This window comes from Littorina saxatilis, linkage group LG4 (genome assembly GCF_037325665.1).
Source record: "Littorina saxatilis isolate snail1 linkage group LG4, US_GU_Lsax_2.0, whole genome shotgun sequence".
Lineage (NCBI taxonomy): Eukaryota > Metazoa > Mollusca > Gastropoda > Littorinimorpha > Littorinidae > Littorina > Littorina saxatilis.
In genome coordinates this window covers 5,256,530-5,281,589 of record NC_090248.1, presented here as the reverse complement: position 1 = coordinate 5,281,589, position 25,060 = coordinate 5,256,530, and the positions used below count along the sequence as shown (strand labels likewise).

The 25,060-nt window shown below is 41.5% G+C and overlaps 1 protein-coding gene and 2 long non-coding RNA genes across 3 annotated transcripts in view; 2 read left to right on the top strand and 1 right to left on the bottom strand.

Moving 5' to 3' along the window:
• The first annotated feature begins 3,133 nt into the window (after nucleotides 1-3,133).
• On the top strand, nucleotides 3,134-15,970 carry LOC138963799 (uncharacterized). Its single transcript, XR_011454911.1, has 6 exons — nucleotides 3,134-3,294; nucleotides 6,942-7,105; nucleotides 7,617-7,690; nucleotides 8,628-8,753; nucleotides 10,703-13,182; nucleotides 15,689-15,970. It is a non-coding gene; the product is annotated as an uncharacterized lncRNA (long non-coding RNA).
• Nucleotides 15,971-16,130: 160 nt separating this feature from the next.
• LOC138963527 (uncharacterized) lies at nucleotides 16,131-20,494 on the bottom strand. Its single transcript, XR_011454842.1, has 3 exons — nucleotides 19,488-20,494; nucleotides 18,293-18,396; nucleotides 16,131-16,297 (listed from the first exon to the last, which is right to left on the bottom strand). It is a non-coding gene; the product is annotated as an uncharacterized lncRNA (long non-coding RNA).
• Nucleotides 20,495-23,492: 2,998 nt separating this feature from the next.
• Nucleotides 23,493-25,060, top strand: part of LOC138963636 (uncharacterized) — a 6,614-nt gene continuing 5,046 nt past the window's right edge. Inside the window, exon 1 of the mRNA XM_070335483.1 lies at nucleotides 23,493-24,237. Coding sequence (XP_070191584.1) covers nucleotides 24,168-24,237 — 70 coding nt within the window. The 5' untranslated portion in view covers nucleotides 23,493-24,167. The remainder of the gene's footprint in view (nucleotides 24,238-25,060) is intronic.

Below are 25,060 nucleotides of genomic sequence, written 5' to 3'. Positions count from 1 at the left end.
TATAGATCTTTGTTACACTTCTTTGACCGCTGCCAATCACTCCAGCAAGATTTCTGCAACGAACATAACCTGAAACCCCATGAGGTTTTTTTTTAGATAAACATTGCACGCTTCAATGGAAGCTAGCATACACCCTGTGTCTCTCAATAGTAGAAGGCTGAAATAGGATATCTGTTTTAAAAAACCCTGATCTCCGTTCCTCCTTCCCACCTCTCAATACTCTCTCACACCGAGCTTTTTCTTCTTCATTGTATTATTTTTCCAGTTATCTATTTACTTACCTATTCAGCCAAAAATATAACAATATCCCACGTAACAAAAATTAAAAAAATAAGCCTACAAAACCGCTCCAGTCCAACCATATTCCGCGTACACAATCTTCACTTCCATCCCCATTTTGAAATATCGCAACAGACTTCCAGATATAATTATAACACGATCATATATGTGTTCTCTGGTTGCATGTTTGTTCAGTGTCTTGTCCCCACATAAAGCATATTAACTCTACCTGTCCTAAAGCAAGTTGCAGTTCTAAGAGGACGTTAAAACTAGTTATCATCATCAACACACACACACACATATGAAAGAACCCATGTATATTTTATGATTGTTGTTTTGGTCTGAATACAATTTGGAATCTTACTACACTCTTGTTAATTGATTTTACATTTTGTTGTCAGAAGTATTTTGTTCGTCGGTTCGTGTCTGGTGCGTGTGGTGTGAATGCCGTCCTGTCAAATGTCTTTTAAAAACACATTCACGGTAACATCTTCGACGCAGACACAGACAGTTAGGAAGGGCTCTTAATATGGACCACTTTTTACATTTAGTCAAGTTTTGACTAAATGTTTTAACGTAGAGGGGGGAATCGAGACGAGGGTCGTGGTGTATGTGCGTGCGTGTGTGTGTGCGTGTGTGTGTGTGTGTGTGTGTCTGTCTGTGTGTGTGTGTAGAGCGATTCAGACTACACTACTGGACCGATCTTTATGAAATTTGACATGAGAGTTCCTGGGTATGAAATCCCCATACGTTTTTTTCATTTTTTTGATAAATGTCCTTGATGACGTCATATCCGGCTTTTCGTGAAATTTGAGGCGGCACTGTCACGCCCTCATTTTTCAACCAAATTGGTTGAAATTTTGGTCAAGTAATGTTCGACGAAGCCCGGACTTCGGTATTGCATTTCAGCTTGGTGGCTTAAAAATTAATTGATGACTTTGGTCATTAAAAATCTGAAAATTGTAAAAAAAATATTTTTTTTATAAAACGATTCAAATTAACATTCATCTTATTCTCCATCATTTGCTGATTCCAAAAACATATAAATATGTTATATTTGGATTAAATACAAGCTCTGAAAATTAAATATATAAAAATTATTATCAAAATTAAATTTTCGAAATCAATTCAAAAACACTTTCATCTTATTCCTTGTCGGCTCCTCATTCCAAAAACATATAGATATGATATGTTTGGATTAAAAACACGCTCAGAAAGTTAAAACAAAGAGAGGTAGAGAAGAGCGTGCTATCCTTCTCAGCGCAACTACTCCCCCGCTCTTCTTGTCAATTTCACTGCCTTTGCCGTGAGCGGTGGACTGACGATGCTACGAGTATACGGTCTTGCTGCGTTGCATTGCGTTCAGTTTCATTCTGTGAGTTCGACAGCTACTTGACTAAATGTTGTATTTTCGCCTTACGCGACTTGTTGTTTCATGCTGATAACTAGCGTGTTTTCTTGCGAAGAAGTTTTATTTTGTGTTTGGTAGTCCTTTATTTCTCTTAGGTTAACCGTTAGGCCTAATTAGAGTGAAATAGCTTTGATAAACATTCAACAAAAATTAAAACAGACAAAATCACAAATGGTCCATAATAGGAGCCTGGGCGCCTAATATGGACCAGTGAAGCGGCCTTCACAAATCACTGTAAAAAGCCCCCTATACTTCAAAATAACATGATACAACTTAGTGTACAAGTCAGTCTAATTCAAATATGCTTTAGATTGATCTGTTTCGGGTTGATGAGAGCATTATTTGAAGCACACCAGCAAGAAACTAAAGAAGCTTATCAAAAACAGAGTGAAAATAAGTGAAATTGTCAACTTCCACGAAAAGAAGACTTTTTTTTTAAATCTTGAGAACTAGTTATAGGTTATTTCCAGCAAGCTTCTTAATGAATTATTGAAAATAGCTTTTAGCTTTTTTTTCTCGATTTGTTGAAGGTGGTCCATATTAGGGGACTCGCACATACTTTGAGATCTTGCTATTATTTTTTGCATTTTGTTTGCACGGTAAAAACTCGGGGTCAACCCTGCTAAAATGTAACAAATGCGGTCTTAGCTGTCATATATAGCAATTTTTGTGTGATAAAAGCTTTGGCTGTGGACAGAAACGAGTTCGTTTTTGGCGGCAAATTTAGAGTGAACGCTGCCAAACTGAGGGAAGAAAAGAGAAAAAGCCAGGCTAACGGTTTTGAGATTTCTGTTTCTGCAATACAGCGAAACAAATTTTTTGAGCGCTCTAGCGCCGTTAGTTTTTCAGAACAGGAGGTGGTCCATATTAGGAGCCGGTCCATATTAGGAGCCCTTCCCTTATATCTACGTGAAGCTACCACCGCTCGGCTTTACACACACACACACTTTTTTTTAATTAGTTGCTTTTGGCACACGGCCTCATCATGTGCACTTGAAACAACTACAAAACACAACAACGTACAACAACAGCATGGTTGTGCCTGTCGGGTTACAGGGGCGGATCAGTTGCTTTGTAAGGGGGGGGGGGGCACTTTGAATCGAAAGTGAATGTGATGGGCGCCAAGCGCCCGAATTTGCTAGGGGGGTCGGGGGGCATGCCCCCCCGGAAATTTGTTTTGCCTAAAGAAGCAAAATGGTGCCATCTGGTGCCATTTGAACTTAGAAATGGTCATAGAATCAGCATAGAAAAATCTTTTTTTTTTCTTCTTCTTCTTTTTTCTTCTTTTTTTTCGGGGGGGGGGGCACAGGGGGCATGCCCCCCCCCCCTCCCCTCGTCCGCCCCTGGGTTATCACCATAAGGCGCCTGTACTTGTCAGTCTCTCTTTTTAGATCAGTGGCCTAGCTGTGCCGGCGCCGGATGGTTTGGTAAAGTCGCGCAGACCGCGCATGCGTCATGTGCAGTAAAATGTTATCGAAAATGGCGGATAAATCTAACTCGTGCTAAGAAACGTTTCAAAACCAAGCTTTATGGACGTTTTTATGACTACGTACTCCAGCAGACATCAACTTGTGGTCGACGTGTGTGGGTTTTGCTCAAAATACGTAAGTATTCGTCAGCCGTTTGGCTTCTCGAATTAAGTTTCAACTTTGTCTCTGTCTCGAACCACAGGCGGAAGGTATCGTTCACTGGACCACTACTTTCTATGACTCGTATGAGTATGAAAGTAGTCTAGTGGTCCAGTGGACGACGGCTCGAACCAAAATACTAAGCTTACAAGTATGGCTGTTTGCTGAAAATCAGTCTTTGTGAAAAATTGTGATGATGTCTCTGAAGTTTGATTCAGTCCCTAATTCATTCAGTGATTCATTTTGATGGGACGTCAACCCATGGTGAGGCTCAGTAATAATAATATTTGATCGTATTCTGCCGGTGCCATTGCCAACTGCCATGGTTGTTCTTGTGTGCACTAATTAGTAATTTACTAGCAATAGGAGTTCGAGTTCTACTATAGTAGTATTTTACGAAATCATTACTACTAGTACTCCCGGCCGGGTCATACCTAAGACTGTAAAATTGGCAATCTAGTGGCTGCTCCGCCTGGCGTCTGGCATTATGGGGTTAGTGCTAGGACTGGTTGGTCCGGTGTCAGAATAATGTGACTAGGTGAGACATGAAGCCTGTGTTGCGACTTCTGTCTTGTGTGTGGCGCACGTTAAATGTCAAAGCAGCACCGCCCTGATATGGCCCTTCGTGGTCGGCTGGGCGTTAAGCAAACAAACAAACAAACAAACAAACTACTAGTACTAAATACTACTGCTACTACTAGCTTTAAACAAGCTATGGTTTGAATGACCAGCTAAATGCTAATAGTAAATAAGTACATTATTTTTGCATCAGCGAGGTATACATAAATTTAACGAAGTGGATTCACAGCGTGCGGCGCGTTGTGCAGCGTTGCGATTTACAACGCGCGGCGCTACGAGGAACGCTGCGATTCACGACGCGCGATGTATTCTGCCGATACATTTCCTTCACAATCGCAAAGTTTACAACAGCTACATCTATCTGATCTATTTGAGAAATAAAACTGTCAATAAAGCGAAAAACAGAGCTGAGCCATTCTCTCTCTCTCTCACTCTTTCAACTGAATTCACCAGTATATCGCCGCGTCGATGTAAAAACGTGCCTGCCTCTGCTGAACAATCCTTCTCATTGCGGTCAATGCGCATGCGCCAATCTTGAACTTACAAAAATGCGACCCTTTCACCCATCGAACCATGGGTTAGGGTAAGGGTTAGGTTGTTCACGACCTGCTTAATCTCCCCATGTTAGCGCATGCGCATTGACCGCAATGAGAAGGACTGTTCAGGCAGAGTTTTCAGTTTGTGACACCGGCCTTGAATACTTGGCAGTCATACTCATATCAATCAATCAATCAATCAATGAGGCTTATATCGCGCATATTCCGTGGGTACAGTTCTAGGCGCTCTGCAGTGATGCCGTGTGAGATGAAATTTTATACGGCCAGTAGATTGCAGCCATGTTGGCGCATATTTACCTTTCACGGCCTTATTCCAAGTCACACGGGTATGGTAGACAATTATTAACTGTGCCTAAGCAATTTTGCCAGGAAAGACCCTTTTGTCAATCGTGGGATCTTTAACGTGCACACCCAATGTAGTATACACGGGGGGTGGTTCGGACACCGAAGAGAGTCTGCACACAAAGTTGACTGTGAAATAAATTTCCGCCGAACCTGGGATCGAACTCGCGCTGACAGCGGCCAACTGAATACAAATCCAGCGCGCTACCAACTGAGCTATATCCCCGCCCCTATATCACTACATGTCATTGCAATGGCTTCTATATATATATACGACTAGTGTCTGTGTGTCTGTCTGTGTGTCTGTCTGTGTGTCTGTGCGCGATGCGCGGCCAAGGTTCTCGATGGATCTGTTTCAAATTTGGTGATCATATTCAGGTACACCCTGGACACAACCTGGTCGATGAGATATTTCAACACGTGCTCTCAGCGCGCAGCGCGGAACCGATTTTGGTTCCACCTCAGCTATTTTGGTTCCACCTCAGCTTACCCGGGCCCCCATACCGACACACCATAGCCGCTACACCACATCACAACGCCAAAGTTCTCGGTGGTTCTTTTTCAAATTTGGACACCGTATTCAGCTACACCCCGGACACAATATCATCGATGAGATATTTCAACACGTGCTCTCAGCGCGCAGCGCTAAACTCATGTTCGTTTTTGTGTTCATTTCACCATTATAAGTAACTCTTCCTTATCTTCTCCAGTGTTTGGCGTTTATCTCCCTTCCTTCGTGTGGCTTTCCCGTTCAGTTGTAAGTTACTATTTATTTTTAGAATGTCACTGCGCTGTCCACTGCGCTGTCCACAACGCTTCCCTTGCACCCGTAAGTTGTTCTTACTGTCAAAGTGAAAAGGTCGAATCAATTTATAGCCACGCGAAAAATACACTCTCACCTATCTCTATATATTTATAGATACAGATATGCATAATATATATACGGCTTCTCTGTGTGTGTGTGTGTTTGTGTGTGTGTGTGGGCAAAAACCTATGTATTATAGAGTTCTGTTTGTGATGGGGTCTAGCGGCTTTTGTCTGTCTGTATGTTCTGGCATGTGAGAAGCCACAGCAGATGATATAGGGCTAAGAAATAAGCTCTAAAATTCTCAATCCCGTTTGACAGGACTTCGCCTTTCAAAGGTGATTGTGGTGAACCGCCACGCTGTCTGTCTCTGTCGCGCCGTTCACCCCAAATTCCCGTTTCTGAGGTACTATTTTTAGAATGTCACTGCGCTGTCCAGAACGCTTCCCTTGCACCCGTAAGTTGTTCTTACTGTCAAAGTGAAAAGGTCGAATCAATTTATAGCCACGCAAAAAATACACTCTCACCTATCTCTATATATTTATAGATATAGATATACATATATATACGGCTTCTCTGTGTGTGTGGGAAAAAACCTGTTGATTGTAGAGTTCTGTTTGTGATGGGGTCTAGCGGCTTTTGTCTGTCTGTATGTTCTGGCATTTGAGAAGCCACAACAGATAATATAGGGCTAAGAAATAAGCTCTAAAATTCTCAATCCCGTTTGACAGGACTTCGCTTGCAGAGGTGATTGTGATGAACCGCCACGCTGTCTGTCTCTGTCTCGCGATTCACCCCGGCGAAGCCGGGTATTCCTCTAGTCTACTATATATGGAAAGGAGCTGAGTTTTTAAACTGGGATGACGTTTTTAAACAATTATCCGAGTACAGTGCCGCGGAACTGTTAATCGGTGTCACACCAGTTAACACTTCAGCAGCCATTTTGGAATTCGCGCATGCGCAGATCATTTTTTCAGCGTGGGTTTTTTTTCCAGTTGATTTGAACGCGTATATAATTATATTCAGTCTGCATAAAGTGCAATTTTGTAGTCTTGCAGCCCTGAAGTTGCTTTTGCAAAGAAAGAGTGTAAAATGTTCCTGATAATCATGCATACATGTACAAAAATAAAGCGCATCAACAATCTGCGCTGGTGAGAGCAATAGCCGCGCTCTGGGAATCGCTGCGCTGCACAACGTGCCGCGCTCTGTGAATTGCCGCGCTGCACAGCGCGCTGCGCTCTGTGAATCGCTTGCCTAAATTTGAATATTTTATTAAAAAAATACCGCATGGTTTTGCTTGACCAAATCATTTATCAGCTAACAATATGCTTTTATTTCAGTTGGACCTGACTTGAGCATGGTTCCGTTGTCTCCGCAACAACAGCTTGGTTGCTCAAGAATTGCAGGCATGTCCAGTTTGCAGCATGTGCAGGCTGACCCCGCTGAGTGTGAAGATCTGATGGCTGATCTAGACACAACATAAGCTGCTTGACACTATTCCAAGGTAAGCAAGAAGCTTTGAAAATAGTTACTTAGTAAGTGTACATTTTTGTGGGTGAACCATCAGTAACCGTCTCCCCCCCCCGCCCCCCCTCGACACCCCCACCCACACATACAAACACGCACACAAACTTGGGTTTGTACTACAACTATTAGTATTAACTACTCTTCATAAATGAGTTATGTAATTCATCAGAGGTTTGAAGTCATTATGGTTTTGCAAATTAGTAAGAGACTATGTGGGTGCATGGATTCAGTAATGCGCAATTAATACATGCAATACTCCTGCTGGTGAGTTCACTACAAACAGGTACTACATTAGAACTGATCTATGTTATTTGTTAATGAGGATGATTAATCGTAATCTCACTGTCAAACTGTCATGATACTATTGCCATTGACAGTGCTAGATCACTTCATAAAGTTATTTTAGTAAGTAATCATATGATATTGATCATTTTGATATAGTGATTTACTGACGGTGACAATGACATGTTATCTTCATACTATTCAAGGTACAAGATGCTAAAAGTGCAGATATCAAGGGCTTGGGATTTCGGCTCCTGGAGATGCTACTTGTAACTCTTTTGTGAGTACCGGTACATGTATACTGGGTGTTTTCTCAGTTTTTGTCCGCTGTCAGTGTGAGATTTATATTGTGGTACAGTGGAACCCCCCTGTTAAGACCCCCCAATTTAAGACTCCCTCCTTTTAAAGACCTTGTTTTCTCAGACTTTCTGTTCATAACCTCTGTAAAATTACCCCCCTTTTAAGACTCCCTCCTTTTTAAGACTGAATTTTCTCAGATTATTGGAGGTCTTAAAAGGGGTGTTCCACTGTATAACCTGTTTTTCTAGTTTCATGGTTTAGCCACGACTCACTTTGAATGAGGGTCATCTGCCAGGCATTTAGCTGATTATCTGATAGTGATAAGTGATATTTATGTATTTATTTATTTATTTATTTATTCATTTTTCATTACTTTATTGTCCCATTGCTGGGAAATTCGAGTCGCTTCCACCCAGTGGAAAGCTAGCGGCAACGGAGTCGCGCTACCCAGGTGTCTGCGTGTTTAGGTGTATTCAGCCACCTGCACTTATGGCAGAATGACCAAGATCTTTAACGTGCCATTGTGGTGACACGGGGGTGGGAGATGGATACCGTCTCTGGGTCTGCACATAAAGTTGACCCGTGTCCGTCCCGGCCCGGATTCGAACCAGCGACCTCTCGATCACAAGTCCAGTGCTCTACCACCTGAGCTAATTTGCTATTTATAAATTACAGTTGCAGTAAACTAACACTGTCGCACAAAGTATGTGACTTTAAAAAAAGATTTGTTTGAAATCATGTGAGCTCTGTCCACTAGATGATGGAGAAGGGAATTTTTTCAGTTGAGTCTGCAACATGGATTTTTTCTCTCTCAGGATAACAAATACAGTATGGAAGGAAAAATTTAGGGTTGGTGTGGCGATAACAATAAAGATATGTCATAGTGACTTGACTAATTGATTTGAATTCTGCTGCAGGTCAGTCGCCCCCCACCTCCTGCTCCTGACCTGGTTGCCTACTACAACTTCGAGGAAATACGACAGGACACCCTTCAGCTTGCTGCACCATGGTGTCTCTTGGAGAACAGCAAGGAACAGATACAGGTGGGGTCGGTTGGGATACCGTAAACAGACTATTTTTGTTGTTGTTGGCCTTAGCATAGAGTCTGGGGATGTGAGATGTGCATGATGTGTTGTTTGAATCTGACAGTGATTGTATGAATTTTTTATACATGTATTGTCACGCGCTTTTAACTTCTGATAAGGCGCTTTATAAATGCCCGTTATTATTATTATTATTATAAATAGATACACACTTGTAAACTTATGTTAGTTTTCACACGTGAGCATGAAGGAATGTGCCTTTATGAGGAATGTATGGTGGCTTGCAATATTGAATTTGAGGGATGTTTGCAGTTATATAATATATTAGCACAGCTCAGTTTTCTTGAGGGTTCCGTGAGAACAGTGAAATTCTCCTTTGAGGACTGAAAAATATCTTGGATAATTGGTCTTAATTGGGGGGGGGGGGGGGGGGGGGGGGGGGTGGGGGGGATTTAAAACATAAGTACATTCACATGTGTTTTTCATTTTCACTGTCCCGCAGTGGGGCACTGCGGTTATGAAATTAAAGGCCCCTCCTGTTTTTGGAACCGCAGGAGCTTTCTAGTTTGCTGTTGGATAGATTTTTGGTTCCTCTTTCCTGTCATGCTCTCTTTTTCTTCATGAATTCTTTTCTTTTTTCTGCCTTCTTGCTCATTCACCTGTATTTTTTCCAAAAATCTCTTCTCTTGCCGCTTGTCTCGCGATTCATGTATAGTTTAATCTGTTAGTGTTCTGATGTAAGTCCAGCAGTAGATAGGTTAAGCCTATTTTAACATACTGGAAACTGGTAATCTTCCAGTATGTATTAATTTAGTTTTACTAAAGCCTGCTGGGACACAAGCATGGTTGCCACTCCTCCGGCTGGGAGCCGGAATTCCGGCTTTTGAAAAAATCTGAAGCCGGAAATTCCGTTTTTTTCAATTTACAACCAAAAAAAAAAAAAAAAAAAAATTTTTTTTTATTTTTCTTTTTTTTCTTTTCGTAAATTGAAAAACCGGAATTTCCGGCTTCAGATTTTTTCCTGGGTTGGAAAATCTGTACAAATGCAATGGTACTGTGTTGGTGGTACAGGTAGGCCTTTTTGCTCCAATCCAGACTGACTCGAGGATAGATTTTTTTCTCTCACTCTTCAGAAGATGAAATGTGTGTGTGAATGGACATTTGCATACACGAATGACATATTTCATCTTTTGAAAGTTATTTTTTAAGTGAGGTGGAAAAAAGTTTAGGTTGTCGATACAAGAATATTTTTGTTGTAGTCATTTATCAGTATTAAAGTTTGCATTCGCTCAGAAACGAGATGATTGCTGGTGAGGGACTGTACACAAAAAATAAAGATGAAACACAAAAGAATAGAAGATTTCATCCACAAAAAAGAGGGTTCTTCGTACTCTTACATAGCAAAACACCACGGGCACGTGTCACGAGTAACAGATAGTCCTCAGATTTAATGCTATTTTGTCAGCTTTTGACTTTTAATTTGATCTCTTCTGTAAAGTTTGATCTCTTCTGTTGCTTTGAGAATTAGCAGATTTGTTTCTGTTTTCTATGATTATCTCACAGGAGAGGCCACATAATGCTTTTAAATTCATCAGAATCCTTCAGCGTACAGGGGGCTTCGCCCCCCGTACCCCCCGAGCAGGGCGTTGCCCCTGCACCCCAGAGGGCCCCTGGACCCCAGACTTTCAGGCTTTTCAAAATTTGAAAGTGGCAACCATGCACAAGTAATGGGTTAGTGCATTTGTAAACAGGAATCGCTTGACAAGTGGCCCCTTTCATCCCCCCCTTCCTCGTCCTGATATGGCTCTGCGTAGTCGGCTGGACGTTAAGCAACAAATAAACAAATAAAAAATTCATTTTCACTGTGTTAAGGTGGGGAGGTCCTTCTCTACTTCTTTCTTTGTTTTCCCATTGACATATTTTTGTTCTTGTCTATATTTTTTACATAGGTTCACCATTAGCTGCTGTCCTCATCCCCAGCCGACTGTTTCCGCTGAAGCCGTGAAGGATACTTCTTCATGTAGGCGTGGACATCTTTTTCGTCGCCATGCAAGGCTTCCAGTACCATATAATTTTGTGAATACTCTGGGGACCTGTCATCGACTTTGGAAGGACGCTTTATTTTATAACACTTTGTACCCCATCTATGTTGACCAAGATTTTTTAAGCCGAGACCAGCTGTGCTGCAGCAGGTCACTCAGAATTGTAGAAACTGTGTATCAACAGGCTAGAATGCTGGCGTTAGATCAACGTTACAGGAAGTGACTGAAGCTAACCGTCTAAGCAGGATGCGGATATGTGCCGAATGAGAACAGATGAAATGTACATAGTGACTGTGTGTACGGATATATATCCATACCTGGTCAGATAGAGCCATATGAGTGGGTACGGATACCCCCCGCGGGTTAGGGGGAGTCCCATATTGGTTGGGACGAGAAAGAATTTACCCGATGCTACCCAGCATGTCGTAAGAGGCGACTAACGGTTCTGTTTCTCCTTTTACCCTTGTTAAGTGTTTCTTGTATAGAATATAGTCAATGTTTGTAAAGATTTTAGTCAAGCAGTATGTAAGGAATGTTAGGTCCTTTGTACTGGAAACTTGCATTCTCCCAGTAAGGTCATATATTGTACTACGTTGCAAGCCCCTGGAGCAATTTTTGAGTCACTTGAGAAAAAGTGACTCTATGTAATCGGTCAGTGTTAGTCTGTCCGGCCGGCCGGCCGGCCGGCCGTCCGGCCGTCCGTAGACACCACCTTAACGTTGGACTTTTCTCGGAAACTATCAAAGCGATCGGGCTCATATTTTGTTTAGTCGTGACCTCCAATGACCTCTACACTTTAACGATGGTTTCGTTGACCTTTGACCTTTTTCAAGGTCACAGGTCAGCGTCAAAGGAAAAATTAGACATTTTATATCTTTGACAAAGTTCATCGGATGTGATTGAAACTTTGTAGGATTATTCTTTACATCAAAGTATTTACATCTGTAGCCTTTTACGAACGTTATCAGAAAAACAAGGGAGATAACTAGCCTTTTCTGTTCGGCAACACACAACTTAACGTTGGGCTTTTCTCGGAAACTATAAAAGTGACCGGGCTCAAATTTTATGTGAACGTGACTCCCAGTGACCTCTACACTTTGACGTCTGCTTTGGTGACCTTTGACCTTTTTCAAGGTCATAATATTCAGAACTGCGAAAGTGACTCGATCGAGCGTTTGCTCTTCTTGTTTGATTGGTGCTTTTGTGAACAAGAGACAATTAACAGGTGGCTCTATCCCATCTCCCCCCTTTCCCCTATCCCATCTCCCCCCTTCCCCCGTCGCGATATAACCTTGAATGGTTGAAAACGACGTTAAACACCAAATAAAGAAAGAAAGAAATTGGGTACGGATATATCCGTACCTGGGAGACAAGGAGTTAAAGGTACTGAACTTGTCAAATCCAGGTGCACGGATCCCCTGGGGCTTTTAGTCATACCTCAGGCAGCTATCCGTTAGAAGAACTACCAAGTTTCATTGACTTGCACCCAAAGAGTCAAGAACTGCGATTTTTTTACGAATTAATTTCGGACTCTGTCCCGGCTGGTCTTGACCTATTTTTGGATCTAAATTTAGTTCAGGTCATCACATCATGCACAAAAAGACACGTCACTAGTAGCAAACTATGTCAGACATCATCATGAGTTTGTGTAAGACAAAATGGAGGCCGGAATCACTCAGTTGAATCGAACTCTGACCAAACACCACGTAATAACTAGGTTAATTTATGCACTCGCGTGAACAAGCCAACTGTCGAGCTTCACAGATGTCGTCGTTGGGTAGTTTTGGTTTTGTTTTACTACCATAGGAGGATTTTTGAACTGTAAATGCACTCAGCTACAACAAAAACGCAAAACGAAGGCTGTGAGCTGCACTGTGCCTTGAAGACCACATCTGAACTGAGGATTTAGTCTCTCCATAATCAAACGCTGAAGAAGATTTCAGAATGAACTTTGTTAGATAAATTATCAATCAATCAATCAATATGAGGCTTATAGTTATATCACTCGTATTCCGTGGGTACAGTTCTAAGCGCAGGGATTTTAAAAAAAAATAAATTTTTTATGCAATTTATATTGCGCACATATTCAAGGCGCAGGGATTTATTTATGTCGTGTGAGATGGAATTTTTTTTACACAATACATCACGCATTCACATCGGCCAGCAGATCGCAGCCATTTCGGCGCATATCCTACTTTTCACGGCCTATTATTCCAAGTCACACGGATATTTGGTGGACATTTTTAGCTATGCCTATACAATTTTGCCAGGAAAGACCGTTTTGTCAATCGTGGGATCTTTAACGTGCACCCCCAATGTAGTGTACACGAAGGGACCTCGGTTTTTTTGTCTCATCCGAAAGACTAGCACTTGAACCCACCACCTAGGTTAGGAAAGGGGGGAGAAAATAGCGGCCTGACCCAGGGTCGAACACGCAACCTCTCAATTCCGAGCGCAAGTGCGTTACCACTCGATCACCCATGCCGGTTGTTATGATCGCCACATTTTAGGTCCCCCCCCTCCCCCCCTTTTCAAACTTCCCCGCTTTCAAGACCTTACGTTTTTGGATTTTCTGTTCACAACCTGTTGTGCATTTACCTACATATTAAGCAGATTTCCTCCTTTTTAAGACCAGCTTTTTTTTTATTCTTGGAGGCCTGTTTGGAGGGACACTGGATTTGTTTGTTCGAAATTCAGAATTCAAATAATTCTTCATCAACGAGACCCCCCGCGGGTTAGGGGGAGTCCCATATTGGTTGGGACAAGAAAGAATTTACCCGATGCTACCCAGCATGTCGTAAGAGGCGACTAACTGTTCTGTTTCTCCTTTTACCCTTGTTAAGTGTTTCTTGTATAGAATATAGTCAATGTTTGTAAAGATTTTAGTCAAGCAGTATGTAAGAAATGTTAAGTCCTTTGTACTGGAAACTTGCATTCTCCCAGTAAGGTCATATATTGTACTACGTTGCAAGCCCCTGGAGCAGTTTTTTGATTAGTGCTTTTGTGAACAAGAAACAATTGACAAGTGGCTCTATCCCATCTGCCCCCTTTCCCCTATCCCATCTCCCCCTTTTCCCATCGCGATATAACCTTGAATGGTTGAAAACGACGTTAAACAACAAATAAAGAAAGAAAAGAATTCATCAACGAGTGATTACTGCCTCACCATAGCAGTTGGGCCAGTCTTACTAACTCTTACTTTTATTAATGTGCCGTGATGCAAAGACGTTGAGCAGTTTTCAGATGTTTATGAATCTAGGGCTTTCAAAATTTACTGACATGTTGGACTCCATGACATCCAAACATGAAGTTCAGTTACCCCTTTTCAACTTTGAAGGTCACATTGTGGGCGAATTTTTAGCAAAAAGTTGAAACATTGGTATGACTGTTCTTACTCACAAGAGAAGTGATTTAGTTATTTACTGATTTTCATTTTGTGTGGCCTTCTTTCACCCATTTAATCATTCATAAATGTTCATACCCAAGGGAAGTAATTCACATATATATCTATGGCCAATGTTTTCACAGGGCATCTGCCCCCTCCCCCCCCCCCCCTCCCAACACACACTCACATGGGCTAAAACTTACATGGCTTTTATGGGTATGACGCTCTTATTCACAAGGGAAGTAATTTACTGATGGTGTGTTTTCATTTCGTGTGGCCTTCACCGATTTGAATAATTTATTTTAGCTTATCCAATTATAGTGTGGATGAACACTGTCTCCACTCAAAATAGTCCTTTGCTATTGTACATTGTGAATCAGCATTTTTGTTTTTGTCCTGTTTGAATAAAGTGCAATAATTTTACAACCAAAGTGTTAATGTTAAAGATGTTTACATAATGTGTGAAGGATGATGCATTTGAAAACTAATATTGTTAAATGTAAATTGACCTGTGACAAGTCAGCAAAGTGCAATATCCAAGCATGAAACCCGCACACAATTCCCAAACAACATGCTTTCTTTTCCACAAAATTCCATCCAGGTGAAAACAATTATGTGAACGTCATAACATGGTGTTTTTTTACATTAATAATCAAGCCGAACACCAACTAACATGGTGTTAATAGGCATTTGAGCAAGCTTTAACACCAACATAACATGGAGTTAATAGGCATTTGAGCAATCTTTAACACCAACATAACATGGGGTTTTGCATGTTAAACCAGCAATAACATGATGTTAATCACATTACAAGCAAGCTGTAACACCACCAAAACAAGCAGTTTTGCAAGTTAAGTCTACGATAACATGATGTTACTTGGCGTTAAACCAAAGCTTTAATCCCATCAAAACTTGACATTTTTGCATGTTACAGACATGCTGTAACATGGTTTAACATGATGTTTTGACCGTCGCAAAACGCGCTGAAATTCCAGGCAATTTCGCAGCGATAACTTCAACAAAATCCAATCAAAATCTGGCGTTGTCGTGAACACCAAAATGTGATAAACCCATTGAAACTTGAAGTTTTGTTGGGATTTTGAGTAGTTTTGTAAGATACAAAACGCCACCTTTCACCCAGTGTAATTTCTGGGAAAATGCAAGTTATGTTATGTTATGTTATATGAAGTCTTATATCGCGCGCGTATCTCCAGACTCGGATCTATTTATGCCGTGTGAGATGGAATTTTTTACACAATACATCACGCATTCACATCGACCAGCAGATCGCAGCCATTTCGGCGCATATCCTACTTTTCACGGCCTATTATTCCAAGTCACACGGGTATTTTGGTGGACATTTTTTATCTATGCCTATACAATTTTGCCAGGAAAGACCCTTATGTCAATCGTGGGATCTTTAACGTGCACACCCCAATGTAGTGTACACGAAGGGACGTCGGTTTTTCGTCTCATCCGAAAGACTAGCACTTGAACCCACCACCTAGGTTAGGAAAGGGGGGAGAAAATTGCTAACGCCCTGACCCAGGGTCGAACTCGCAACCTCTCGCTTCCGAGCCCAAGTGCGTTACCACTCGGCCACCCCCCCAGTTTCCAGTACAAAGGACTTAACATTTCTTACATACTGCTTGACTAAAATCTTTACAAACATTCACTATATTCTATACAAGAAACACTTAACAAGGGTAAAAGGAGAAACAGAATCCGTTAGTCGCCTCTTACGACATGCTGGGGAGCATCGGGTAAATTCTTCCCTCTAACCCGCGGGGGGTCACTTTGACTTTGCCTTGCCACAATGCATCTTTATGTATTTATAAAACAATGTATAAATATATGACATGCAAGAGAACTTGTACCAGATAATGAAATAGAGTGAACTTTGAAGTGTATTCATAACTAAAGCCCAATCATGTGGTTTAACCTACCTAGTCTTGAAAAGCCTGTCTGAGGAAAAAGAACAAGCACCCTTTCGCAGACCTTCCTGACTGGAGAGTTTTGGTTGTAACCGCACACTTTCTAAAGTAGTCCATAAGCAGTTCCATGTGCCTATGTTTTCAGTGGAACCAGCTCCTTTGTGTACCTGTGATCTGGATGAGCTGCAACACATAAAACTTTCATATGAACTCTATGTCATAAGTATACCAGTTAGCATACATCAAACACTGAGGAGCATCACAAGATATGTTCTAAGGAGGTAACAACTATTGTCATAAAATGTTTATGATACAGCCACAGGCACATGGCACTGAGTGGTCAAGTAGTGTGGGGGGTGGGGGGGGCAGAAGTTCTGCTCAGTCTTGTCTACTGATACAACACTTTGTGGTGGTGTAAAGCAGGGAATCCCACCCTAACCACTGGCCCTGCCCACCTGGTGTCGAGTGCCTGAGGATACATCAGTCCCAGACATGGCTGGCCCCCGGTTTGACCAGACAACTGCCATGTACGGGTACATTTACTTTACAGTACAGATTAGCTTTCAATAGCAATGACATCATGGACGCACATCTACCCAACACGGACACGGACAGCAAAATCAGCGACCAAACGTGGTAAAGAGTAACTAATCGTCACAAACATCAAAATGCTTTGCATTTCTTGAAGAGGTCATTCTTAACCAGATAATCATTTCTAGGCAATTGAAGAGTATTATTCCACCTACAGGCTATCACTCCTATGGCTGTTACTTGTAACACATTTCATTTCTTAAAATATGTTTTGTAAAGTACATAGATTTCACTAAAAGGCACATTCCTTCTCATGAAAACAATTTGGCTCACCGTCTCAGATCTGGTCAGGCTTTAAAATGGGATAAGACATGATCTCTTAACTTGTTCACAAACCCAAAATGAACGGTGTGCCGGTTGCTCTCTGCGGCAAATGCGATTGTGTTATGAATAAATGCTGTAAAAGCTACCTGTACTAGTTCATTAAAATGGGGCGGGGATATAGCTCAGTCGGTAGCGCGCTGGATTTGTATCCAGTTGGCCGCTGTCAGCGTGAGTTCGTCCCCACGTTCGGCGAGAGAATTATTTCTCAGAGTGAACTTTGTGTGCAGACTCTCCTCGGTGTCCGAACACCCCCGTGTGTACACGCAAGCACAAGACCAAGTGCGCACGAAAAAGATCCTGTAATCCATGTCAGAGTTCGGTGGGTTATAGAAACAGAAAAAATACCCAGCATGCTTTCCCCGAAAGCGGCTTATGGCTGCCTAAATGGCGGGGTAAAAAGGGTCATACACGTAAAATTCCACTCGTGCAAAAAACACGTAGTGTACATGGGAGTTTCAGCCCACGAACGCAGAAGAAGAAGAAGAAGAAGAAGTTCATTAAAAAACAAATCACAAAATGTCACTTCACCACAGTATGCAAACAGTGTGTTTATTTCTGGTATTTGTCTAAAGGCGGAGACAGACGCACAACACAAAACCCTGTTTTCGACAAAAACACCATCTCAAAACGTGGGGGAAACACATGTTTTTAAAGAGGGGATGTCACACGCGAAACACACAGATGAAGCGCGGTGCGTGTTTTCACAGAAATATCGGTCAGTGTCAGCTTGACCCGTCCAGCTATTGCCCTGTGTTTGAGTTTGTAAACAACACGGCTGGCAGTGCCCACTGATACGGTCAGTGTCCACTGATACGGTCAGTGTCAGCTTGACCCGTCCAGCTACCGCGCTGTGTTTGGGTTTGTAAACAACACAGCTGGCAGCGCCCACTGATAGTATTGCCTCTCTTCAATCGTGACAGGATCCATAGACTCTAGTTAGGATTCATGGGTCCGATACTACCCTGAATCGGTACCACATCTGAGTCTGCCATTTGTTTTCTATCTCCGTGGTGCCGGAAACCGAGTCACGTGAGTTGATCGTCCGCGTTCATTGGCTGACTACCAAAACGTGTTTTCAGATTTTTTGAGCATGCTCTAAAACCCAAAACACGATGCAAAATCACAAAACAGTGTTTTCTGAAACGCATTTTGGGGGATGTCACATGGGAAACACTGTTTTGTATTGTGCGTCTGACATGGCCTTAACACAGACACACACACACACATACACCATAGCAACACAAAAGCCCAAAACATGCCTACCATCTAAATGAGGATATCCAGTTCCAACTGTCTTCTGGAAGTTCTGCCAATATAACACTGCCAGAGACACCATGGTGTAGAAAGTCAGTTTAAAGAGAGACTACCTGAAAGAAAAATGATATAATAATAATAAAACACCCAGTGCAATTGACATACTTGCTCGTTAAAGGCTTACTTTACTATACATGTAAAAACATTTTGCTTCACAGTTGTACTTGGGATAAGATCATCCCTCTACTTGGACGCATACCAACATAGATCAGCTTGAATGTTTGTGAAACTATTTCATCCCACATTTTAAGTTAACTCACCACAGGTCAGCAAGCAGTCACTGAATATATATTTTATTTTTTGGTATGTAGCCAAGATGAGGGATTCCATGTTAAGGCATTGCCATATATATCTGAGACAGTGACCCACACTATAGTGACAAGGCAAGTGGGCCTTTAAATTGTAAACTGTTATATGTGCATTTTGACTTCTTCATAAATTATAACCCTGATGCAGGCAGTCATCAGTAGTGGAGTAGTACCTAGAATGAGAAAAGAATGAACTTGCAAGAAAGAAACTGAGTCAAAGTCAAAATACCCTTTAAATTACAAACTAGATTCCACGGGGCAGACAAGGTTTGAAGTTAGAAAGCTCTGAAAATAACTCTCCTATTTGAAATTGACTAATAGTAATACTGTAATAGTATTAACTTATACCATCATACATGATACAAACAAATGAACTAAGGCTTTTGAAGATCCATATCCAATCCTGCTACACAAAGGCACAATCAGAGGTTGAAATTGCCAGGGTCATTTTCCATCCCCATGTAGCCTGGATTTAATTACTGGCATGTTTTTTTTAAAGAGATGTGTCACTCAGAATGACTGGAGATGGTTCACTCAATGCAGAGCATAATATACCATTGATTTTTTCATGCCATCTGATTTGCCGTTGAATTCACAAGGCGAGAACAATTCAAGACTGGCCTCAACATTCTATGCTGACTGTAAATTGTAATTATATAATACATGTACATCCACCCTAGCTAACTGGTACACTAATCACTTGCTCTGGCGGACTTCTTTTTCCAACATAATAAATCTGTTATTTGTACTTTAGCCTTTTGTGGTAAAATATTCTCATTACCAGTTGCACTCACAATCTATTGCTAGTGTATTTTGGAAATGATCAAAAGACTTACTTGTGTTCTATAACAGCACCATGTCACTGTTGCGGGAAGAATGAGGCAGGGCTTGGTAATAACTGAGACCTGCAGAGTGCAAGTAAACAAAACATATTTAGAATCTCATCATGTGTTATTTTGTAATAGTTAAATTATGTTATAAGGTCTTACATTGCAATAACAAACACACACATAACTTAACTTAGCAAGGTGTTCTATGTGCTAAGAATAAGAGTAATTGTTTAATGAATTAACGCTGAAGAAGCTACTAGTTGCTAAAACAAATGCATAGCAAAATGTCACTTGATCACCACATCAAGCACACTGTATGTTCATTTCTGGTATGTATGCAAGTGGAGGGATGATCTTGTTCCATGTAAAATCCTAGCTCAGCTGATCTCTCTCAACTTGGATTCATACCACAAATTAGGAGCCTGGCTGTTTCTGTTCAGTGGGCATTTCTCAATTTGTTTTTAATATCTGAATGCATAGCAAGCAGTCAGGATGTCGGTTCCAGTTTTAGGAATGTGTCTTAGTAGACGCAAAATCTTATTCCATGTACATGTTCCATTCCTTCGTGCATTATGTGATTCTACTGTAGTTTAGTCATAAACAAAGACCTTCAGAAGTGACCATTACCTTTCAGTGTTTCACCTCGGACGTGTCACTGCCAGTGTCAACTCATATGTTTGCTGCTGGGTGGACAGTTGCAGCAAAGTGAGTCCGTCGTCACACTTCGGGGTTTGGCAACTAAGTTCACTTTGCGGGTCTTTCTCCCTGTAACACCATACTTGTTCGATCACAGTTTCTTTGCTCATCGGCCGAAGCAGGCTTTTTTTGCCGCGACGCCATGTTGAATCAGTAAAACCAAAAGTAGAAACGAAAATAACTTGTTTTCAGGAATCAATAATTAGGAAAATTATGTGTGTAGTGGGTACAAAAATGGCATTTAATGAGACAGATAAAACTCGGATCAAATGAGAAAGAAAGAACTATCCAAGCTTGCAAGCATAGCCGCGGTAGTCCTGTAAGTTCCCGATCTTTGTTTTCGTTTTGCCGCACTGATACTCTGTCTGCTTTCGTTACGCAACAGGATAAGAGATATCCTGAGGTTATAAGTGATACTCCCACATACGTTGCACAACCACAATTTAACGTTACCTATGTACGGTCCAACCGGTGTGCAATGGGTGCACCAGAGAGAGAGAGAGAGAGAGAGAGAGAGAGAGAGAGAGAGAGAGAGAGAGAGAGAGAGAGAGAGAGAGAGGGAGAGAGAGAGAGAGAGAGAGAACGAACACACACTTTTGTATTGTATTAGGATACAGGTTAACGGTTGAATGGAAAGAAGAGAAACATCTAGAGGTCGTCAACAAAATGAATATCAGTATGACATTTTAAAATCGTTCCTCCTTACTTGACGAAAACCGTGTCGGTGTTGAGAAAGCACTGATGGAAAGGTGAGTGTTATATCAAACGCTTTGAATGATATCAGGTCGTGAATGCATGTATTCAAACTAACTGCATTGATACCATGAGAGGTTCAAACTAACTGCATTGATACCATGAGAGGTTCAAACTAACTGCATTGATACCATGAGAGGTTCAAACTAACTGCATTGATACCATGAGAGGTTCAAACTAACTGCATTGATACCATGAGAGGTTCAAACTAACTGCATTGATACCATGAGAGGTTCAAACTAACTGCATTGATACCATGAGAGGTTCAAACTAACTGCATTGATACCATGAGAGGTTCAAACTAACTGCATTGATACCATGAGAGGTTCAAACTAACTGCATTGATACCATGAGAGGTTCAAACTAACTGCATTGATACCATGAGAGGTTCAAACTAACTGCATTGATACCATGAGAGGTTCAAACTAACTGCATTGATACCATGAGAGGTTCAAACTAACTGCATTGATACCATGAGAGGTTCAAACTAACTGCATTGATACCATGAGAGGTTCAAACTAACTGCATTGATACCATGAGAGGTTCAAACTAACTGCATTGATACCATGAGAGGTTCAAACTAACTGCATTGATACCATGAGAGGTTCAAACTAACTGCATTGATACCATGAGAGGTTCAAACTAACTGCATTGATACCATGAGAGGTTCAAACTAACTGCATTGATACCATGAGAGGTTCAAACTAACAGCATTGATACCATGAGAGGTTCAAACTAACTGCATTGATACCATGAGAGGTTCAAACTAACAGCATTGATACCATGAGAGGTTCAAACTAACTGCATTGATACCATGAGAGGTTCAAACTAACAGCATTGATACCATGAGAGGTTCAAACTAACAGCATTGATACCATGAGAGGTTCAAACTAACTGCATTGATACCATGAGAGGTTCAAACTAACTGCATTGATACCATGAGAGGTTCAAACTAACAGCATTGATACCATGAGAGGTTCAAACTAACTGCATTGATACCATGAGAGGTTCAAACTAACTGCATTGATACCATGAGAGGTTCAAACTAACTGCATTGATACCATGAGAGGTTCAAACTAACTGCATTGATACCATGAGAGGTTCAAACTCACTGCATTGATACCATGAGAGGTTCAAACTAACTGCATTGATACCATGAGAGGTTCAAACTAACAGCATTGATACCATGAGAGGTTCAAACTAACTGCATTGATACCATGAGAGGTTCAAACTAACTGCATTGATACCATGAGAGGTTCAAACTAACTGCATTGATACCATGAGAGGTTCAAACTAACAGCATTGATACCATGAGAGGTTCAAACTAACTGCATTGATACCATGAGAGGTTCAAACTAACTGCATTGATACCATGAGAGGTTCAAACTAACAGCATTGATACCATGAGAGGTTCAAACTAACTGCATTGATACCATGAGAGGTTCAAACTAACTGCATTGATACCATGAGAGGTTCAAACTAACTGCATTGATACCATGAGAGGTTCAAACTAACTGCATTGATACCATGAGAGGTTCAAACTAACTGCATTGATACCATGAGAGGTTCAAACTAACTGCATTGATACCATGAGAGGTTCAAACTAACTGCATTGATACCATGAGAGGTTCAAACTAACTGCATTGATACCATGAGAGGTTCAAACTAACTGCATTGATACCATGAGAGGTTCAAACTAACTGCATTGATACCATGAGAGGTTCAAACTAACAGCATTGATACCATGAGAGGTTCAAACTAACTGCATTGATACCATGAGAGGTTCAAACTAACTGCATTGATACCATGAGAGGTTCAAACTAACTGCATTGATACCATGAGAGGTTCAAACTAACAGCATTGATACCATGAGAGGTTCAAACTAACTGCATTGATACCATGAGAGGTTCAAACTAACAGCATTGATACCATGAGAGGTTCAAACTAACTGCATTGATACCATGAGAGGTTCAAACTAACTGCATTGATACCATGAGAGGTTCAAACTAACTGCATTGATACCATGAGAGGTTCAAACTAACTGCATTGATACCATGAGAGGTTCAAACTAACTGCATTGATACCATGAGAGGTTCAAACTAACTGCATTGATACCATGAGAGCTGAATGGAGCAAACCCTGCAAGCGTGACATACATGAAAGTAATTCAAAACCAGGAAGGAAACTGTTTTAGTTTTGACGGTTGGCAGAACAGTGGGAAACTATTTTCGGGCAGGGCAGGGCCGGAAGGGAGTGGGGGTAACGGGGTCTTCTGGGAAAAAAAACGCCACTATTAACGTTGTGCTGCTTTGAATGACAATATGCTATTCATGCAATCATGGTGCCAGTTGTGTACCTGCATGCACTAAACCTCTGTTGGTATGTGAGTGAGTCTATGTTACAGTCAGCTCATGGATTTCATTAGGAATGATAATTGGCACAAGCATGAAGCATGCAAGAATGGGACTTTTTTCTGGATCGAATTTTCCTTATAATCTGTTCTGTGTGTTGAGTCATGAATTATAGGTACCACAACCTCAAAACACGGACCCCCACCCTCACCCACCCCTTCTAACCTCACCCCCTTCTGTTACCCCTCCTTCCACCTTCCCCAAGAAAGTGTAGACCAGACCATGGGACTTGCGCATAAAGAATACACGTAACGCTCTTGTGCACCTAACATGAGCTACCGATATGCAAACATTTCTTGAAGAATTATGTGCTTAACACGATACACTAAAAGCTGTTGACTGTGGCTGGCAATTCGCCTGCTGGGGTTTGTTTGGAGTGTTTGATGTGCTTACCACGATACACTAAAAGCTGTTGACTGTGGCTGGCAATTCGCCTGCTGGGGTTTGTTTGGAGTGTTTGTCTGCACACTGAAAAGTGGAAAGAATTAAAGTAATAAAAAACACGCTTTTGTCGTCGCCATTGTGTAAATGCTTTGCTTGTGTCGCAAAAAGCCACTTCACACTAACGCCGCTGCTATTGTTGATTGATCTTCTCACCCAAATGTTGTTACAAACAGCTCTATAGTCATGTATTTAGCTTCCTTGTCGGGCGCGTAGGCAGATCCGTAGAGGTGGTCTACTCAGTGGTCTTGACAAATATGTAGCGGCCTTACGCATATGCACAGAGCGGTGCAGTGAATAGTTGGACCTGTTAAATCTGTGGTTTTTTTATTTACCGTATATTTGTTTTTGTATTCTTTTTAAATAGTAGAAATGTGAGATAACCATGCATTCCAGAGAAATCCTGTTACTCGTGTCTTTGTGTTGTACAATTATCACAGCTGACCAAAATGTTGGTGAGTACAACTTTTTTGCTGTCATTGATTTCACATGTTAAAGGCACAGTAAGCCTCCCGTAAACCATCACAGAGCTCCCCGAGCGTCTACATACAGTACAAGCATACTTCCATTTGAACGCTCACAGAACGGGAACATCCTGGCTGCTTTCTGTCGAGCGTGAGAAATGTTCAAAGAATTTATTTTCGTGGACTTGGGCTGCTACAACAATGGCGCCTCGTTTTGGTGCTGGACGGCTGTTATGATACCGGAAATCACGCCCGGACAGTAAGCCTCCCGTAAACCATCACAGATACTGTCAGGCTTTTACACACAGTACAAACACGCTTCCATTTGAACACTCACCGAACGGGAACATCCTAGGTGCCCTACGTAAAGAGCGAGCAATTTTCAAAGAAATAATTTTTCGGATTGTCTCCATCTCAATCGGATCCAACCTGAACTCAGGTCAAAAATGAGTTACTTCCCTTCAACTGGCGATAGCCGTGGAGCGATGATTATCAGAATGATTCGGACCGTGGTGCGTTTTGGTGCTAGACCTAACTTTTAAAATCTAAATAATAAATTCTCAGCTTGTTACACAAACATTCTTAAATCATAAAAGAATTCTTTTTTCATCAAGACAAGATCAGTACAATTCGAAGTTTTGAAAGTTTGAAAAGCCCGAAAGCAGGGTCACGCAAGGTCGTGATTTTCATAGCAGACGACGGTTTATAGGCAGTCAAAAGCCATCGCTAGAGTTCTTATGAATCACATTCGGTTTTTTCGTGAAAAGTCAGAGGTACATAACGTGCTATTGCAGATAAGCTCACAGCGAGCCCC